The sequence below is a fragment of the Dermacentor andersoni genome, chromosome 2, assembly GCF_023375885.2.
Source record: "Dermacentor andersoni chromosome 2, qqDerAnde1_hic_scaffold, whole genome shotgun sequence".
In the NCBI taxonomy this organism is placed as follows: domain Eukaryota; kingdom Metazoa; phylum Arthropoda; class Arachnida; order Ixodida; family Ixodidae; genus Dermacentor; species Dermacentor andersoni.
In genome coordinates, this window is record NC_092815.1 from 3,543,905 (window position 1) to 3,561,065 (window position 17,161).

Consider the following 17,161-nt stretch of genomic DNA (forward strand, 5'->3'; position numbering starts at 1 on the left):
CTACGTAACCAAAGCAAGCTAATGTATTTCACCACTCTGATTTAAGCAATACTTTCACAAAACGTATCCGTGCATAAGTTTCTCTGGTGTAGCCACATAAATTTCTATTTTAGTCAGTCGAGGTTGCGTGTGTATGACAATGTCATACGATCTCTAAAAACTATATGTAAAAGTGAACATAAAGTGATAGGGTAGACTTCTGCGTGCATAAAACCGATTCAAAGAGTCCGAATGATGAATTGAGAAAACTCAAAACAGACTGTCCATTGTACCTGCTATCATAGGTGGTGATACTGGACGAGCCGACATCCGGTCTGGACCCAGAGACACGGCGTGAAATGTGGGACCTGTTCCGTTCTATGCGGTACGAGTCCACGTTGCTCATATCGACACACGACATGGCTGAGGCAGACATACTCGGGGACCGCGTCGTTGTGCTGGCTCAGGGTGCTGTCCAGTGCAGCGGCTCGCCCGGTTTCCTCAAGAAGGCCTATGGTAAGCATACCCGCGCAGCTGTGCTTCATCGAGTAAAACTCTATGACGTGCTCTAGAAAGAGCGCACTTCTCGAGTATTGCTGAATGGTGCGTCGCACTCTCGTCTTGCTTTAGCGCCACTCTGCTCCCCAGTATCCCTGCCGACAGTGAAGCTCTACTCCAGGTGCAGGCTACAGGGTGCAGATAGCGCGGAAGCCGTCGGTAGCCTTCCAGCTGTACGACATTATGCACATCATCAAGAGCACGGTGCCAGAGGCGGAGGTGCGGCGCCACCGGCAAAGCGAAGTGACCGTGGCGCTGCACGTGCTCGACTGCGCCGGCTTCGAGCACATGTTCGCGCAGCTGGAGGCCCAGAGCGACGCCCTGGGCATCGACAGCATCGGCGTCTCCGTCGCCACCATACAGGACGTGTTCGTCAAGTAAGCTCGTTGTGCATGCGCTACGTGCTCGAACAGAGCAGCTTCATGTGGGCCAGTTGGTTTGAAATACCTGAAGCAACGCCAATGCATTTCTCCGCAAAGTTCGGGAATTTATATGTTGAAACAAGTGCCATATTGAAAATTCGTTCCAAGTGGATCCGCCTTGCGAACTGCGCGGCTAGAATTTATAAATTGCAATATGGGCCATAACGTAATTAGTTAAAATCTTGATTAGCGAATCTTTAATAGTTAGTCGATTTTGCATATCAATATTTTCGTGCAAATATTGTCCGCCGCTTCGAGTAGACCAGCTCATGAACTAGAATTGTGATATCTGCCACACGCCACTTTTAAAGATTCTTTTTAAATGTTCGTCACTCTGTATAGCTACCCTGCGGCGGTGGACGATGTCCGTCCGTCTATGTGTCGTGGCGACACAAAAAAAATTTTCGGCTCCACTTTCTCGCAAATGCTCTGTAGCTCTCAATCTAATCTAATCTCAATGTAATTTCTCAGGCTTGCGCTTGGTGTGTCTTCTTCTCTTACGTCCGTGTCATTTTCTTATTGCGCAATATTACTTGAGTAATGGATTACCAACTTGCCCGGAATTCTGCTCTCAGTAATGTAGGTATTTTGATAAAAATCATGCTTAAATTGGCCGCTAACACGACTGTATCATTACGCCGAGTTTCATTTACTTATCATAATTAGTTCATAGCGAAGTTGTAAACGTTACAGTATTGCAGTCTGCTGTCAATATATGACCGTGCACGGAGAGAGCATGGTTAGAGAAAATGGCTGTAACTCTTGTTTTATCGAAACTATCCGGAAAGAAATTATATCACAAGTAGCCGCTAAGATGACTAACAATAAGCCGCCATTTAGATTCTTTTCGCAATTACGTAGTTCATATTGAAGCTGTAAATATTGTGGAATTCACACCTGCCATGTGGCTGTACTTTCCCACGTCACTACTTCGTAAAAGAAAAAATCACTCCAAAGTCGTAAGATGTATTCGTTCACTATGTCTTTCAATAATAATAATAATAATAATAATAATAATAATAATAATAATAATAATAATAATAATAATAATAATAATAATGCCCATACATACATGGATGCGTTGATTGAGTTAAAACACACCACAGCTTCTCTACTCGTCCTTTACAGAGTGGAATCGCTGAAGAATTTCCCTCTCACGCTTTCACCATACGCTCCTCCTCCGCTTTACTCCTCGCGCTCTCTTCGCCATCGCCGTCATTTAAGACCCGCTGCGCTCCGCGTTCGCTCTTTGTTCCTTCGCTCCACTCGTTCGCTCGATTGCGCCGAGGAAGCCGACACCGACACTCGCCGCAGGAACGGGCGCCCAAGAGCTTCACTCTAATATACATTTCAACAATCCAGACAAATCGCGTGTTTTTAGAAGCATAAGGAAAGCATTACCCTACCCCGCACACACGGCATTGTTTGAGAGCTGTCACGTAACATACTGCCGACCGACCTGCGCAGAAAATTGCAGCAATGATTGCGATGCAAATTTTTATTGTGATAGAAATTATATGGACACTGCAGGCGCATTTCTTCCATCGGCGTCACTGTCGTCGCGATGTACCGTATAAAGTCCTAGCACGACAACATCGGCGCCGCGCGCCGTATGCTGTATTTGCGAGTTTGCGAGGGTCAACCGACGATCGCGGCTCAATCTCGCGGCTGCATGGGAGGAAAGCGAGAAGGAAACGCGCCGTCTTCCGTCGCGCGCGAGGCACCAGTGGGAGGCGAGGTAGGGGCGTTTTGCTCCGGTGGCTGCTGCGTACGGCGCGGCCGCGTGGGTGCCCTATTTCGAAAGCGATCTGCGATATGGACAAAGTGCGCGGCCGCGCGTGCCTCATCTTCAAAGCGATCTGCGATGCGTACAGAGTGCACCGAGTGTTGGTAGCTTCGTATACGCTGTGCTTTCAAAGCTTAGTTCGCTTTGAAGCGAGTCAGCACGAAGGTGAGTTCTCTCGCTACTGCTGTCGCGCTTCTTCACTTCAGTGTTTTGACAGCGAGTTCCCACGGTCATCGAGTGAGATGTTTTCATGTTTACCTGCCTGCGCGTGACACCGTGCTTGCTAATTTGGTTAACGAATGCTTACAAATTCATATGGCTGATAAAATTACTTTTCTTACTTCGTAAAGCGTCTACTAATTTGCAATCGCAAAGGATGCTTCACGTTTCGGGCGAAACTGCGACTTAATGTCCAGGAATTCTGGACATTCTCCTTCGGAACTTCACAGCAATGCACAAGTGTAACTCAATGGGAAAATTTTTTTCGAAATTATATTTCAGAATATCGGCCGACGGTCAAAACGTTTCAACTGACTACAACAAGAGGGTAGTTCCTTCCAACAACGTGTGCATTCTCGCATTTAGTCGCAATATTCGTGGTGCGTTAGAGGAGTTAAAGCAGGACAGAGAGGGGCGGTGAAGTCCCACGACAGGATGAAATCGTTGTGCACCCTCCCGGTAGAGGGCACATTGACTTGAAGAATCGCCAAATTTAAACCATAAAGCAATTTATTACAGTTGGCATTGAGATGGTAATGGTAGACGGTATGTTATAAAGTCTGTTACTACGCGCAGGTTTTACACAGGCAGCCGAGATTGTAGAGAGTGGTTATTCGTGTGCGTGTTGAGCGTGCCTGGGTATAGTTGCATGGGCGTGTGCGCTCTGTGTACGTGTGTGCGGGCGTGGGCCTCTGAATTTGCGCTTGCATGCGCGCGTGTGTGTGTATGCGTTTGTGAGCGTTCACGGCGTGTGTGCGTGCCTGCGTGTATGGGCGCGTGTGCGCGCGCTTGCGGTGCATGTGTAGACGCGTGTGCGAACGTGTACGCATGCCAACGTGTGTTTTCGAGTTTGGGCATGCACGATTGCCAACAAGTGTGTGCGTGCTTGTGCGCGCATGGATGTCTGTGCGTGCGCACTGTGTGTGGGTGTGTGTGTGCGCGCGAGTGTGTGTGTGTGTGCGTGCGAGTGTGTGTGTGTGTCTGTGTGCGAGAGCGAGTGTGTGTGTGCGTGCGAGGGATAGAGAGAGTGTGTGCCTGCTAATGCCTCTGTATTTGCATATGCATGCATGCGAGTGCATGTAAGCGTGTGTGAGCGTTCGCGGCGTGTGTATAGCCTGCATCGGCGCGAGCGTGAGCATGAGCGTGTGTGCGCGTGTTAGTGCATGTGTGTGTGGGCGCTTGCGTGCCTGCGGTGCATGCATGTCGGCGTGCGAATATGCACGTTTGCAACCGTGCGAGTTCGTGTTTGAGCATGCATGCCTGCGGACAAAACTGTGTTTGTGTGTGCATAAATGTCTGTGCATGCGGTGGAGAGAGTTTGTGTGCGTGCGTGTTAAGAAGAGAGTGTGTGTTCTGGCGAGGGAGAGAGAGTGCATGTGTGTGTGCTTGCGAGTGTGTTTGTGTGTTTGCCGGTGTGAGCGAACATGTTCCTGCTACACCTACTCTTGGAAACAAACGCAATGTGCACACCATTAAAACCCATATTTAAATCCACTAGACAAGAACGAATGACAATGCATTTTTAGCATTATCTCTTTCTGAAAGCGAAACCGATACAAAAAAAAAGAAAGCACCTGTGACGTCAGTATTGCCACCGTTGGCTGGCACGGCTCCGTAAGAAGCTGCCAAGCGGTTCACCTTTGTTATCTTGCTGCCGTCGGCGACAGCGCAATATCTTGAGGGCAATGACGCGCTAAATCTGCACTATTATTTACTTGTCTTTCGTTTCTGTGACCAAGCAAGCTTTCGACAGCGCACGTTCGTTGCTACATTGACATTTCAACTTTAAACTGCTCGCCTTCAGAAAAACAATGTGAACAAAAATCGGCAGTCGTCTGGCCGCAAGGAACATGCTCACGGAGCCGTATCATTCATGAAAATATCTCAAAAGGCTGGAAGCGGTCAGGTCGATGTTACGCACGATCTTTCTCCGCGTCAGTTACGCTTAATTGCAAAATATTTGTTCTTAGCTGTCACAGGAGCATGTTTAATAAACATATTTCGCTCAACTGCACAATCTCGAAGATAGGCTCTAAACTACTGATTTATTCTGGCACCCCAAGATATTTACTTGAAAATATAAATAACATTTTCTCGTCAATTACGCACACAACTGCTCCACTTGCTCCGCATCCGGAGGTTACCATCTGAACACTCGAATAAAAAGAATAATGTCAGGAAGATTTACATTGATCTATTAAAATTTGGTGCCGTTAAAAAGCACCGTCTTTATATTGATAGTGCTTATATTGATAGTGCTGATAGTGGTTTCTGATAAAGCAGGTGCGAATTCTTGGCCAGGTTTTCTTGTCGCAAGTGAAGCAGATAAACTTAGAACGCTCGTGCCCAACCGTACACCTCTTTCTTTACAGTGCATTCTGCTACATTGTACAAGAAACGCCTCAGCGCCACAGTACATCACAAAAGGTGTGTGGAAGCATTATTTGCTCCCCATAATAGATTTCTGAGCGTTCGTGGCACTAAGGCTTGGTTTCCTGGGCTCATCGGGAATGAAATGAGCACATACATAGTGGCCCAAGCAGGCAGACTACTTCCGCCACTGGGTCGGCGTAAGATTACAGGCAGGCAGGCAGGCAGGCAGGCAGGCAGGCAGGCAGGCAGGCAGGCAGGCAGGCAGGCAGGCAGGCAGGCAGGCAGGCAGGCAGGCAGGCAGGCAGGCAGGCAGGCAGGCAGGCAGGCAGGCAGGCAGGCAGGCAGGCAGGCAGGCAGGCAGGCAGGCAGGCAGGCAGGCAGGCAGGCAGGCAGGCAGGCAGGCAGGCAGGCAGGCAGGCAGGCAGGCAGGCAGGCAGGCAGGCAGGCAGGCAGGCAGGCAGGCAGGCAGGCAGGCAGGCAGGCAGGCAGGCAGGCAGGCAGGCAGGCAGGCAGGCAGGCAGGCAGGCAGGCAGGCAGGCAGGCAGGCAGGCAGGCAGGCAGGCAGGCAGGCAGGCAGGCAGGCAGGCAGGCAGGCAGGCAGGCAGGCAGGCAGGCAGGCAGGCAGGCAGGCAGGCAGGCAGGCAGGCAGGCAGGCAGGCAGGCAGGCAGGCAGGCAGGCAGGCAGGCAGGCAGGCAGGCAGGCAGGCAGGCAGGCAGGCAGGCAGGCAGGCAGGCAGGCAGGCAGGCAGGCAGGCAGGCAGGCAGGCAGGCAGGCAGGCAGGCAGGCAGGCAGGCAGGCAGGCAGGCAGGCAGGCAGGCAGGCAGGCAGGCAGGCAGGCAGGCAGGCAGGCAGGCAGGCAGGCAGGCAGGCAGGCAGGCAGGCAGGCAGGCAGGCAGGCAGGCAGGCAGGCAGGCAGGCAGGCAGGCAGGCAGGCAGGCAGGCAGGCAGGCAGGCAGGCAGGCAGGCAGGCAGGCAGGCAGGCAGGCAGGCAGGCAGGCAGGCAGGCAGGCAGGCAGGCAGGCAGGCAGGCAGGCAGGCAGGCAGGCAGGCAGGCAGGCAGGCAGGCAGGCAGGCAGGCAGGCAGGCAGGCAGGCAGGCAGGCAGGCAGGCAGGCAGGCAGGCAGGCAGGCAGGCAGGCAGGCAGGCAGGCAGGCAGGCAGGCAGGCAGGCAGGCAGGCAGGCAGGCAGGCAGGCAGGCAGGCAGGCAGGCAGGCAGGCAGGCAGGCAGGCAGGCAGGCAGGCAGGCAGGCAGGCAGGCAGGCAGGCAGGCAGGCAGGCAGGCAGGCAGGCAGGCAGGCAGGCAGGCAGGCAGGCAGGCAGGCAGGCAGGCAGGCAGGCAGGCAGGCAGGCAGGCAGGCAGGCAGGCAGGCAGGCAGGCAGGCAGGCAGGCAGGCAGGCAGGCAGGCAGGCAGGCAGGCAGGCAGGCAGGCAGGCAGGCAGGCAGGCAGGCAGGCAGGCAGGCAGGCAGGCAGGCAGGCAGGCAGGCAGGCAGGCAGGCAGGCAGGCAGGCAGGCAGGCAGGCAGGCAGGCAGGCAGGCAGGCAGGCAGGCAGGCAGGCAGGCAGGCAGGCAGGCAGGCAGGCAGGCAGGCAGGCAGGCAGGCAGGCAGGCAGGCAGGCAGGCAGGCAGGCAGGCAGGCAGGCAGGCAGGCAGGCAGGCAGGCAGGCAGGCAGGCAGGCAGGCAGGCAGGCAGGCAGGCAGGCAGGCAGGCAGGCAGGCAGGCAGGCAGGCAGGCAGGCAGGCAGGCAGGCAGGCAGGCAGGCAGGCAGGCAGGCAGGCAGGCAGGCAGGCAGGCAGGCAGGCAGGCAGGCAGGCAGGCAGGCAGGCAGGCAGGCAGGCAGGCAGGCAGGCAGGCAGGCAGGCAGGCAGGCAGGCAGGCAGGCAGGCAGGCAGGCAGGCAGGCAGGCAGGCAGGCAGGCAGGCAGGCAGGCAGGCAGGCAGGCAGGCAGGCAGGCAGGCAGGCAGGCAGGCAGGCAGGCAGGCAGGCAGGCAGGCAGGCAGGCAGGCAGGCAGGCAGGCAGGCAGGCAGGCAGGCAGGCAGGCAGGCAGGCAGGCAGGCAGGCAGGCAGGCAGGCAGGCAGGCAGGCAGGCAGGCAGGCAGGCAGGCAGGCAGGCAGGCAGGCAGGCAGGCAGGCAGGCAGGCAGGCAGGCAGGCAGGCAGGCAGGCAGGCAGGCAGGCAGGCAGGCAGGCAGGCAGGCAGGCAGGCAGGCAGGCAGGCAGGCAGGCAGGCAGGCAGGCAGGCAGGCAGGCAGGCAGGCAGGCAGGCAGGCAGGCAGGCAGGCAGGCAGGCAGGCAGGCAGGCAGGCAGGCAGGCAGGCAGGCAGGCAGGCAGGCAGGCAGGCAGGCAGGCAGGCAGGCAGGCAGGCAGGCAGGCAGGCAGGCAGGCAGGCAGGCAGGCAGGCAGGCAGGCAGGCAGGCAGGCAGGCAGGCAGGCAGGCAGGCAGGCAGGCAGGCAGGCAGGCAGGCAGGCAGGCAGGCAGGCAGGCAGGCAGGCAGGCAGGCAGGCAGGCAGGCAGGCAGGCAGGCAGGCAGGCAGGCAGGCAGGCAGGCAGGCAGGCAGGCAGGCAGGCAGGCAGGCAGGCAGGCAGGCAGGCAGGCAGGCAGGCAGGCAGGCAGGCAGGCAGGCAGGCAGGCAGGCAGGCAGGCAGGCAGGCAGGCAGGCAGGCAGGCAGGCAGGCAGGCAGGCAGGCAGGCAGGCAGGCAGGCAGGCAGGCAGGCAGGCAGGCAGGCAGGCAGGCAGGCAGGCAGGCAGGCAGGCAGGCAGGCAGGCAGGCAGGCAGGCAGGCAGGCAGGCAGGCAGGCAGGCAGGCAGGCAGGCAGGCAGGCAGGCAGGCAGGCAGGCAGGCAGGCAGGCAGGCAGGCAGGCAGGCAGGCAGGCAGGCAGGCAGGCAGGCAGGCAGGCAGGCAGGCAGGCAGGCAGGCAGGCAGGCAGGCAGGCAGGCAGGCAGGCAGGCAGGCAGGCAGGCAGGCAGGCAGGCAGGCAGGCAGGCAGGCAGGCAGGCAGGCAGGCAGGCAGGCAGGCAGGCAGGCAGGCAGGCAGGCAGGCAGGCAGGCAGGCAGGCAGGCAGGCAGGCAGGCAGGCAGGCAGGCAGGCAGGCAGGCAGGCAGGCAGGCAGGCAGGCAGGCAGGCAGGCAGGCAGGCAGGCAGGCAGGCAGGCAGGCAGGCAGGCAGGCAGGCAGGCAGGCAGGCAGGCAGGCAGGCAGGCAGGCAGGCAGGCAGGCAGGCAGGCAGGCAGGCAGGCAGGCAGGCAGGCAGGCAGGCAGGCAGGCAGGCAGGCAGGCAGGCAGGCAGGCAGGCAGGCAGGCAGGCAGGCAGGCAGGCAGGCAGGCAGGCAGGCAGGCAGGCAGGCAGGCAGGCAGGCAGGCAGGCAGGCAGGCAGGCAGGCAGGCAGGCAGGCAGGCAGGCAGGCAGGCAGGCAGGCAGGCAGGCAGGCAGGCAGGCAGGCAGGCAGGCAGGCAGGCAGGCAGGCAGGCAGGCAGGCAGGCAGGCAGGCAGGCAGGCAGGCAGGCAGGCAGGCAGGCAGGCAGGCAGGCAGGCAGGCAGGCAGGCAGGCAGGCAGGCAGGCAGGCAGGCAGGCAGGCAGGCAGGCAGGCAGGCAGGCAGGCAGGCAGGCAGGCAGGCAGGCAGGCAGGCAGGCAGGCAGGCAGGCAGGCAGGCAGGCAGGCAGGCAGGCAGGCAGGCAGGCAGGCAGGCAGGCAGGCAGGCAGGCAGGCAGGCAGGCAGGCAGGCAGGCAGGCAGGCAGGCAGGCAGGCAGGCAGGCAGGCAGGCAGGCAGGCAGGCAGGCAGGCAGGCAGGCAGGCAGGCAGGCAGGCAGGCAGGCAGGCAGGCAGGCAGGCAGGCAGGCAGGCAGGCAGGCAGGCAGGCAGGCAGGCAGGCAGGCAGGCAGGCAGGCAGGCAGGCAGGCAGGCAGGCAGGCAGGCAGGCAGGCAGGCAGGCAGGCAGGCAGGCAGGCAGGCAGGCAGGCAGGCAGGCAGGCAGGCAGGCAGGCAGGCAGGCAGGCAGGCAGGCAGGCAGGCAGGCAGGCAGGCAGGCAGGCAGGCAGGCAGGCAGGCAGGCAGGCAGGCAGGCAGGCAGGCAGGCAGGCAGGCAGGCAGGCAGGCAGGCAGGCAGGCAGGCAGGCAGGCAGGCAGGCAGGCAGGCAGGCAGGCAGGCAGGCAGGCAGGCAGGCAGGCAGGCAGGCAGGCAGGCAGGCAGGCAGGCAGGCAGGCAGGCAGGCAGGCAGGCAGGCAGGCAGGCAGGCAGGCAGGCAGGCAGGCAGGCAGGCAGGCAGGCAGGCAGGCAGGCAGGCAGGCAGGCAGGCAGGCAGGCAGGCAGGCAGGCAGGCAGGCAGGCAGGCAGGCAGGCAGGCAGGCAGGCAGGCAGGCAGGCAGGCAGGCAGGCAGGCAGGCAGGCAGGCAGGCAGGCAGGCAGGCAGGCAGGCAGGCAGGCAGGCAGGCAGGCAGGCAGGCAGGCAGGCAGGCAGGCAGGCAGGCAGGCAGGCAGGCAGGCAGGCAGGCAGGCAGGCAGGCAGGCAGGCAGGCAGGCAGGCAGGCAGGCAGGCAGGCAGGCAGGCAGGCAGGCAGGCAGGCAGGCAGGCAGGCAGGCAGGCAGGCAGGCAGGCAGGCAGGCAGGCAGGCAGGCAGGCAGGCAGGCAGGCAGGCAGGCAGGCAGGCAGGCAGGCAGGCAGGCAGGCAGGCAGGCAGGCAGGCAGGCAGGCAGGCAGGCAGGCAGGCAGGCAGGCAGGCAGGCAGGCAGGCAGGCAGGCAGGCAGGCAGGCAGGCAGGCAGGCAGGCAGGCAGGCAGGCAGGCAGGCAGGCAGGCAGGCAGGCAGGCAGGCAGGCAGGCAGGCAGGCAGGCAGGCAGGCAGGCAGGCAGGCAGGCAGGCAGGCAGGCAGGCAGGCAGGCAGGCAGGCAGGCAGGCAGGCAGGCAGGCAGGCAGGCAGGCAGGCAGGCAGGCAGGCAGGCAGGCAGGCAGGCAGGCAGGCAGGCAGGCAGGCAGGCAGGCAGGCAGGCAGGCAGGCAGGCAGGCAGGCAGGCAGGCAGGCAGGCAGGCAGGCAGGCAGGCAGGCAGGCAGGCAGGCAGGCAGGCAGGCAGGCAGGCAGGCAGGCAGGCAGGCAGGCAGGCAGGCAGGCAGGCAGGCAGGCAGGCAGGCAGGCAGGCAGGCAGGCAGGCAGGCAGGCAGGCAGGCAGGCAGGCAGGCAGGCAGGCAGGCAGGCAGGCAGGCAGGCAGGCAGGCAGGCAGGCAGGCAGGCAGGCAGGCAGGCAGGCAGGCAGGCAGGCAGGCAGGCAGGCAGGCAGGCAGGCAGGCAGGCAGGCAGGCAGGCAGGCAGGCAGGCAGGCAGGCAGGCAGGCAGGCAGGCAGGCAGGCAGGCAGGCAGGCAGGCAGGCAGGCAGGCAGGCAGGCAGGCAGGCAGGCAGGCAGGCAGGCAGGCAGGCAGGCAGGCAGGCAGGCAGGCAGGCAGGCAGGCAGGCAGGCAGGCAGGCAGGCAGGCAGGCAGGCAGGCAGGCAGGCAGGCAGGCAGGCAGGCAGGCAGGCAGGCAGGCAGGCAGGCAGGCAGGCAGGCAGGCAGGCAGGCAGGCAGGCAGGCAGGCAGGCAGGCAGGCAGGCAGGCAGGCAGGCAGGCAGGCAGGCAGGCAGGCAGGCAGGCAGGCAGGCAGGCAGGCAGGCAGGCAGGCAGGCAGGCAGGCAGGCAGGCAGGCAGGCAGGCAGGCAGGCAGGCAGGCAGGCAGGCAGGCAGGCAGGCAGGCAGGCAGGCAGGCAGGCAGGCAGGCAGGCAGGCAGGCAGGCAGGCAGGCAGGCAGGCAGGCAGGCAGGCAGGCAGGCAGGCAGGCAGGCAGGCAGGCAGGCAGGCAGGCAGGCAGGCAGGCAGGCAGGCAGGCAGGCAGGCAGGCAGGCAGGCAGGCAGGCAGGCAGGCAGGCAGGCAGGCAGGCAGGCAGGCAGGCAGGCAGGCAGGCAGGCAGGCAGGCAGGCAGGCAGGCAGGCAGGCAGGCAGGCAGGCAGGCAGGCAGGCAGGCAGGCAGGCAGGCAGGCAGGCAGGCAGGCAGGCAGGCAGGCAGGCAGGCAGGCAGGCAGGCAGGCAGGCAGGCAGGCAGGCAGGCAGGCAGGCAGGCAGGCAGGCAGGCAGGCAGGCAGGCAGGCAGGCAGGCAGGCAGGCAGGCAGGCAGGCAGGCAGGCAGGCAGGCAGGCAGGCAGGCAGGCAGGCAGGCAGGCAGGCAGGCAGGCAGGCAGGCAGGCAGGCAGGCAGGCAGGCAGGCAGGCAGGCAGGCAGGCAGGCAGGCAGGCAGGCAGGCAGGCAGGCAGGCAGGCAGGCAGGCATTCCACCACACGTCCTCGGGCTTAGATGCGCAACGCCAAATTCGCTGCTTCAGGGTGGCCAAAACTGGGAGGAGTGAAGAGCTTCCGACAGCCTCTGCAAGGCGATTGGAAAGCAGTTAATTAGGGTCTGATTTGTCTTGCATGAGTAATTGACAAATCACGCAACAGAAGGTCCCCGGACTGATGTATGATAACGATATTCTGCCACTAGCGGACAATATATGTGATTTAAGCACTTGCGAATATTTCTGGCAACGTAGCGACAAACCTAGGCTTTAAGAGTTGAGCACAGAGAAATCGCGAATTATGACCTCTAATGAAAATAGGAATAATTACGACGGAAAGCAACACTATACCTTCGTTCTGTCCAGCTACGTTGCATTTCATAGTTTTATTGTTTGGCTGAAGTTACATGGAACATCCTGTATAGGCGCAAATGCATTTACATTGTTTGACTATGGGTATGACTTGATGTTCAATTGACATCACGTAATTATTCGTCTTTTCATCAAAGATCATAATTCCTGATTTAAACTAAAATTCCCGATTGAAGCTAAACTTAAGGTATAGGTTTATCTCTGCGTTGCCACAAATATACACAAAGTCAACGTGAGAGAGAGGGAGGTTACGGAGATGAAGAAACGCAATTTTCTGCAGCAATAAAGGAATGAATGAATGAATGAATTTATTTATAAAGAAAATGGAGTACCGAGTACCAGTAGAAGCACGTCTTACCACATTGCGAAAGGGGCGAAGGACATCAAGAGAAAAAAAGAGAAGAGTGCTGGTGGCAGGCGAAGTCCCAAATAAGGGCCTAGAGAATACAAAAGGGCGTTGGTGAATCCAGTTGAATTCTAGTGTAGCTGTGTCAGGTTACGAGCAAGCGATTGCACTCACCACCCAACATCCGTACTTTGTAGTAGTATAGGCGCCCCCAGTTCATGGTAACAAACGCTTCCTGAATACCATTCTTGGCTATTATTTTGTCGTCAGCCATACCTAATTGCGTATTTCTTAGCGGCAGGCGCTGTGTATTACATCTCCGTTGTCGTGAAAACTTACAACTTAGAGAAGAAGTGATACTTTTGACTCTTGTGACTGTGGGAATAATAACAATAAGGGTTCAGCGAAACGCTATTCTGAACCGGCAGTTTTGAATAGCGTATCTCGGCTTACATACGTAGGGGAGATACGTTACATATGTTAAACGTAAGCAACACTACCACATTTTACTGGGCGCGTCCCTTCAGAACTGAGTTTACTGTACGGGAACGTCAGGCATAATAAGACGTTAGAAGACAGGGTGCAGTCTCGGGTCTCCTGACACACATATCCAAGTCGTCAAAATGCATTAGTAGCCATCTTGTCGTTTCTTGGCTTTGTTAGATCTACGGAGGCTGGACGCTAAAGGCCTGGCGCTCCACGCTCGGCTCCAGGAGCTCAGTATTAGCCGCTTGGATGGCAGACTGCGCGCGGAGGAAAATGTCTCGGGAACTTGTCTTAAGTTCTAATAGATGCTCAAGGACACAAATACCAACTGTGCTTCTCGAAAACGACTGCAGGCTGTATACGAACGCTTGCGACTGTTAGCGGTCATTGCTCGTGGAGTTCGTTCACTCTTCGCTATTCTTATCCTTTATTTTGTGCTTATCCTTTCCTCGTTTCTCCTCCAGTGGGTATCAGCGTGCAGAGCAGGAACTCAAAATAATCGTTTCAAAGTGGACAGGCTTTTAAATATACTAAAGATATGTTTTGTTAAATTTCCATTTTATGCCATCTGGTGAACCCTGCATATATAATAAGCAACAAAATCTTCTTTTTTCTTGAGACACCCAGCTAATATCCATGTTCGTCTCTGCAATCTGGTAGAGGAAAAATTAGGTTGTGATTTATAAAATATTGTGTTAGAAGAGTAAACGCAATCGGAGCAAAAGTCTATGGTCTATTTACGAGTATTCGCTCAACTAAAATGTAGCATGTCTTTAATGTCACGTAGAAGTGATATTGAAGAACAAAGACAGTTCCAAAATTGTGAGTCGCGAATCTTGCTCCATATTTTGTGCACTTGTCTTCTGAAAAAGAAATAACGCTCAAAGCACAACGATAGCGGCGCGCACTCTTTCGCTTTAATAGCGAAGCTGTATATGGCTACAGTTCCATGCATTTTTGTTCTCAAAACTATCAAAAATTATCATCATCCATGGCTCATACCTGCATAAGCATTCATGCTCCCGTAAGCAAGCAAAATATGCAATGCCTCATAGCCTCGTAAGGCAGATGCTACAAGCACTCAGCAAAGTGAAGCGAACAGTGCTTAAATTCTTTCTAATCACGTATACAACATACAAAATAGCGTGTCGAAACACGTCGTCATCAATGGCTCATACCCCGTAAGCAAGCAAAAAATGCAATGACTCATAGTCCCGTTAAGTTCATGGCTACTCACTTTCCGTGAATAATCTGCGATGACACTACCTCTGTTGTCATTGACGGTGACTTCAACGTGCATGTGTCAGTACCGAAAAGGTACCGGTTTACGCGTTCCGTGTTGCAGAGATATGCTACACGAATCAGGTCCAACCGACCACCCAGCAGCGTACGTGCATTGATTTGACATTATCAAAGAATGTGATAGCAGTAGCGAGTGAAATAATGACGAGCCATCAAGACAATCAACGAGGTCATACCTTTCTTCAAAATTATGTGCCACCTCCGTGTCATGTGCTAAGCAGCCTCGCTGGCCAACCACCTCCACAGAGTGGAATGGCTCATGATTTCTCTTTAGTTTCTTTTTTTCTTTCTTTGTACTCTCGTTAGTTATTGTGGTCCGTCTTTCTATCCTTCATTTTTTTTTCTCTTATTTCTTCATTCATATTCAGCCATTGCATCTTTGCTTGCTTACGGAGGCATGAGCCATTCCTGATTATATCATTTTCTTTTTCGGGAATGAGCTATTGCTGCTGGTATTTTTTGTCCCGTCCACCTACTTTTCTTGTACCACTCTTCGACTTTGTACCACTAGACTACCACTAGACTAGACTAGACGCCGCTTTTTTTTCGGGTATTAGCCATTGCTACGAGCCTTAACAAACCAATATTTCATGTGCCTATGCAGTCGTGCGGTTTGGGGCTGCTTCCAACACGGGCACTAGGTCGGAACTCATGTTTCACTTGACTGTATACGTATATCAGCGTTAATTCTAAAAAAAGCCGCCGTGTTTTTTTTTCTTTGTGTCAACAATAGACAGTTAAAATATATTCAGCAAAGCACTCATCCCAATACTTCAGTACTTTTTGCTCTAGCATACACGTGCGCGCTACTCCATTTGATACAATGTACTAAAAAGTTATCCATTGCTTAACGTCAGGCAGCTGTTTTTATTCTCAATTGAGCCAGGAACCCGAGCCTGATGCCACCAACGCTCATATATGTAATCTGGAGAGCGCACAATGTTATCGCCCAGCTTGTGTGATATACTGCAGCGCTGAAGTGCTTCTTGTCTAACGTCGGAGAGTCCGTCGTAAAGGCAGAAGTGTCCTGTTGGGCACATGTGCTTAAGTTTATGAACTTGAATTGTGCCAAGGAAACCCATCCAAGCATTCGCACCTGCTTTATCAGAAGCCTACTGCACCACGAATATGCACGCAGTTATTTTCTAACCGCACGAAATTTTAGTAGAGCAATCTAAATCTTGCTGACGTCATTGTTATTATTCGAGTATTCAAATTACTAACCTGTAGATATAGAGTAAGTTGAGCAGCTGTTTGCGTAATAAACGAAGCTGCGATAATTAAATGTTCAATAATTGACCTTAGGCGCCTAACGGTAATGAGTAGTTTGGAGTCAGTCCTCGAAATTATCTAGCTGAGCGAATAAATATTAAACGTGCTTCTGTTTTGCACAAATGTTTTGCAGATGAGTTGCTTCAAAGCATAATTGATGCTGAAAAAGAAAGACTTTAAAGGCGACCTGACCGAGCCCAGCCTATTGTAATATTTCCATGAATGGCATCGCTGCGTGAGCATGTTCCTTGCGGCTAGCTAGTCCGTTTTTGATACGTATTTACGTTTTTTTTCGAAAGCAAGCAGTTTAAAGTATTGACGCCAGCGGTGCGGGTGTTGGCGCTGTGCTTGTTCAACTCTGCGATGGCCGTGAGCATGTCATTGCCTACGCTAGTCGGACACTTACAAAAGCGGAGACAAACTACACCGTTACTGAACTCGAGTGCTTAGCAGTCGTCTTCGCCATTCAGAAGTTCCGTCCGTATCTACATGGCCGCGCATTCACGATAGTGACTGACCATCATTCACTCTGTTGGCTGGTTGGGCTGCGTGACCCGTCTGGCCGGTTGGCCCGCTGGGCTTTGCGCCTTCAAGAGTACAGCTTTTCCGTTAACTACAAGAGCGGACGCTGTCACACGGATGCTGATTGCCTATCCCGTCTCCCTTTGCCGCACACTAAAGCTGAGGATGATGACTTCGACGACTACCTACGAGAGCGAGCAACGTTGCGACCCTACTTTGAAATCCCTACGGGCAGCTGCACGTGAGCCAGCAGGAACAACACCGTTTACTTTTCGTAATGGTTTGCTGTACAAAAAAAATTACTCGGCTGATGGTCCCGCATTGCTTCTAGTTGTGCCCGAAAACCTGCGCCCTGCTGTCCTTCGTTCCATGCATGACGATATCACGTCCGGGTACCTTGGCTTTACACGCACACTACACCGACTTAGAGATTTTTTCTGGCCCAAGCTCTGGAAAACAACGAAACAGTATGTCGCCAGCTGTACTGTTTGCCAGCGCCACAAGCAAACGACGACGGCCCCAGCAGGCTATTTACAACCAGTTAAGCCACTGACGTTACCCTTTGGAAAATTCGGCATCGACTTGCTTGGCCCGCTCCCAAAGACGTCAGCTGGCTACCGCTGGATTATAGTATGCGTAGATTATGTTACTCGCTACACGGAAACGGCGGCACTTCCATCTGCCACTGCAGAAGATGTCTCATCATTTTTGTTGCATTACGTCATACTCCGTCATGGCGCTCCCCGTGTTGTCATCAGTGACCGTGGACGGCAATTCACCGCCGACGTCGTTGAAGAACTTTTACGGCTTTGTGGTTCTGCATATCGTCATTCCACTGCTGACCAACCGCAAACCAATGGCCTCACGGAGCGGACGAATCGAACCCTTACCAACATGTTATCAATGTATGTCGCTGCTCACCACAAGAATTGGGACGCCGTCTTACCTTTTGTAACGTACGCGTACAATAGTGCTAAGCACGAAGTTACTGGATATGCGCCGTTCTTTTTGCTGTACGCCCGCGCACCCCAGAGCTTTCTGGACACTATTCTACCTTCATCGTGCCAAGAAGATCCTTCCATCGCCCAAACTCTGTGTCGTGCTGAGGAAGCCCGTCGACTGGCGCATCTTAGGACGTTGTCCTCACAAGGCAACAGCAAGATTCCCTATGATGCGCGGCATATCCCCGTCAGCTTTACTCCCGGTGATTATGTTTGGT

General features: G+C 56.4%; 1 protein-coding gene across 3 annotated transcripts in view; it reads left to right on the forward strand.

The window, feature by feature from the left end:
- Positions 1–17,161, forward strand: part of LOC126542925 (ABC transporter A family member 5-like) — a 282,490-nt gene that overhangs the window by 10,800 nt on the left and 254,529 nt on the right. For all 3 annotated transcript variants that reach the window (XM_055077597.1, XM_055077595.1, XM_055077596.1), the window contains exons 3-4: positions 285–495; positions 659–914. In XM_055077597.1, the coding sequence (XP_054933572.1) occupies positions 285–495; positions 659–914 (467 nt within the window). The remainder of the gene's footprint in view (positions 1–284; positions 496–658; positions 915–17,161) is intronic.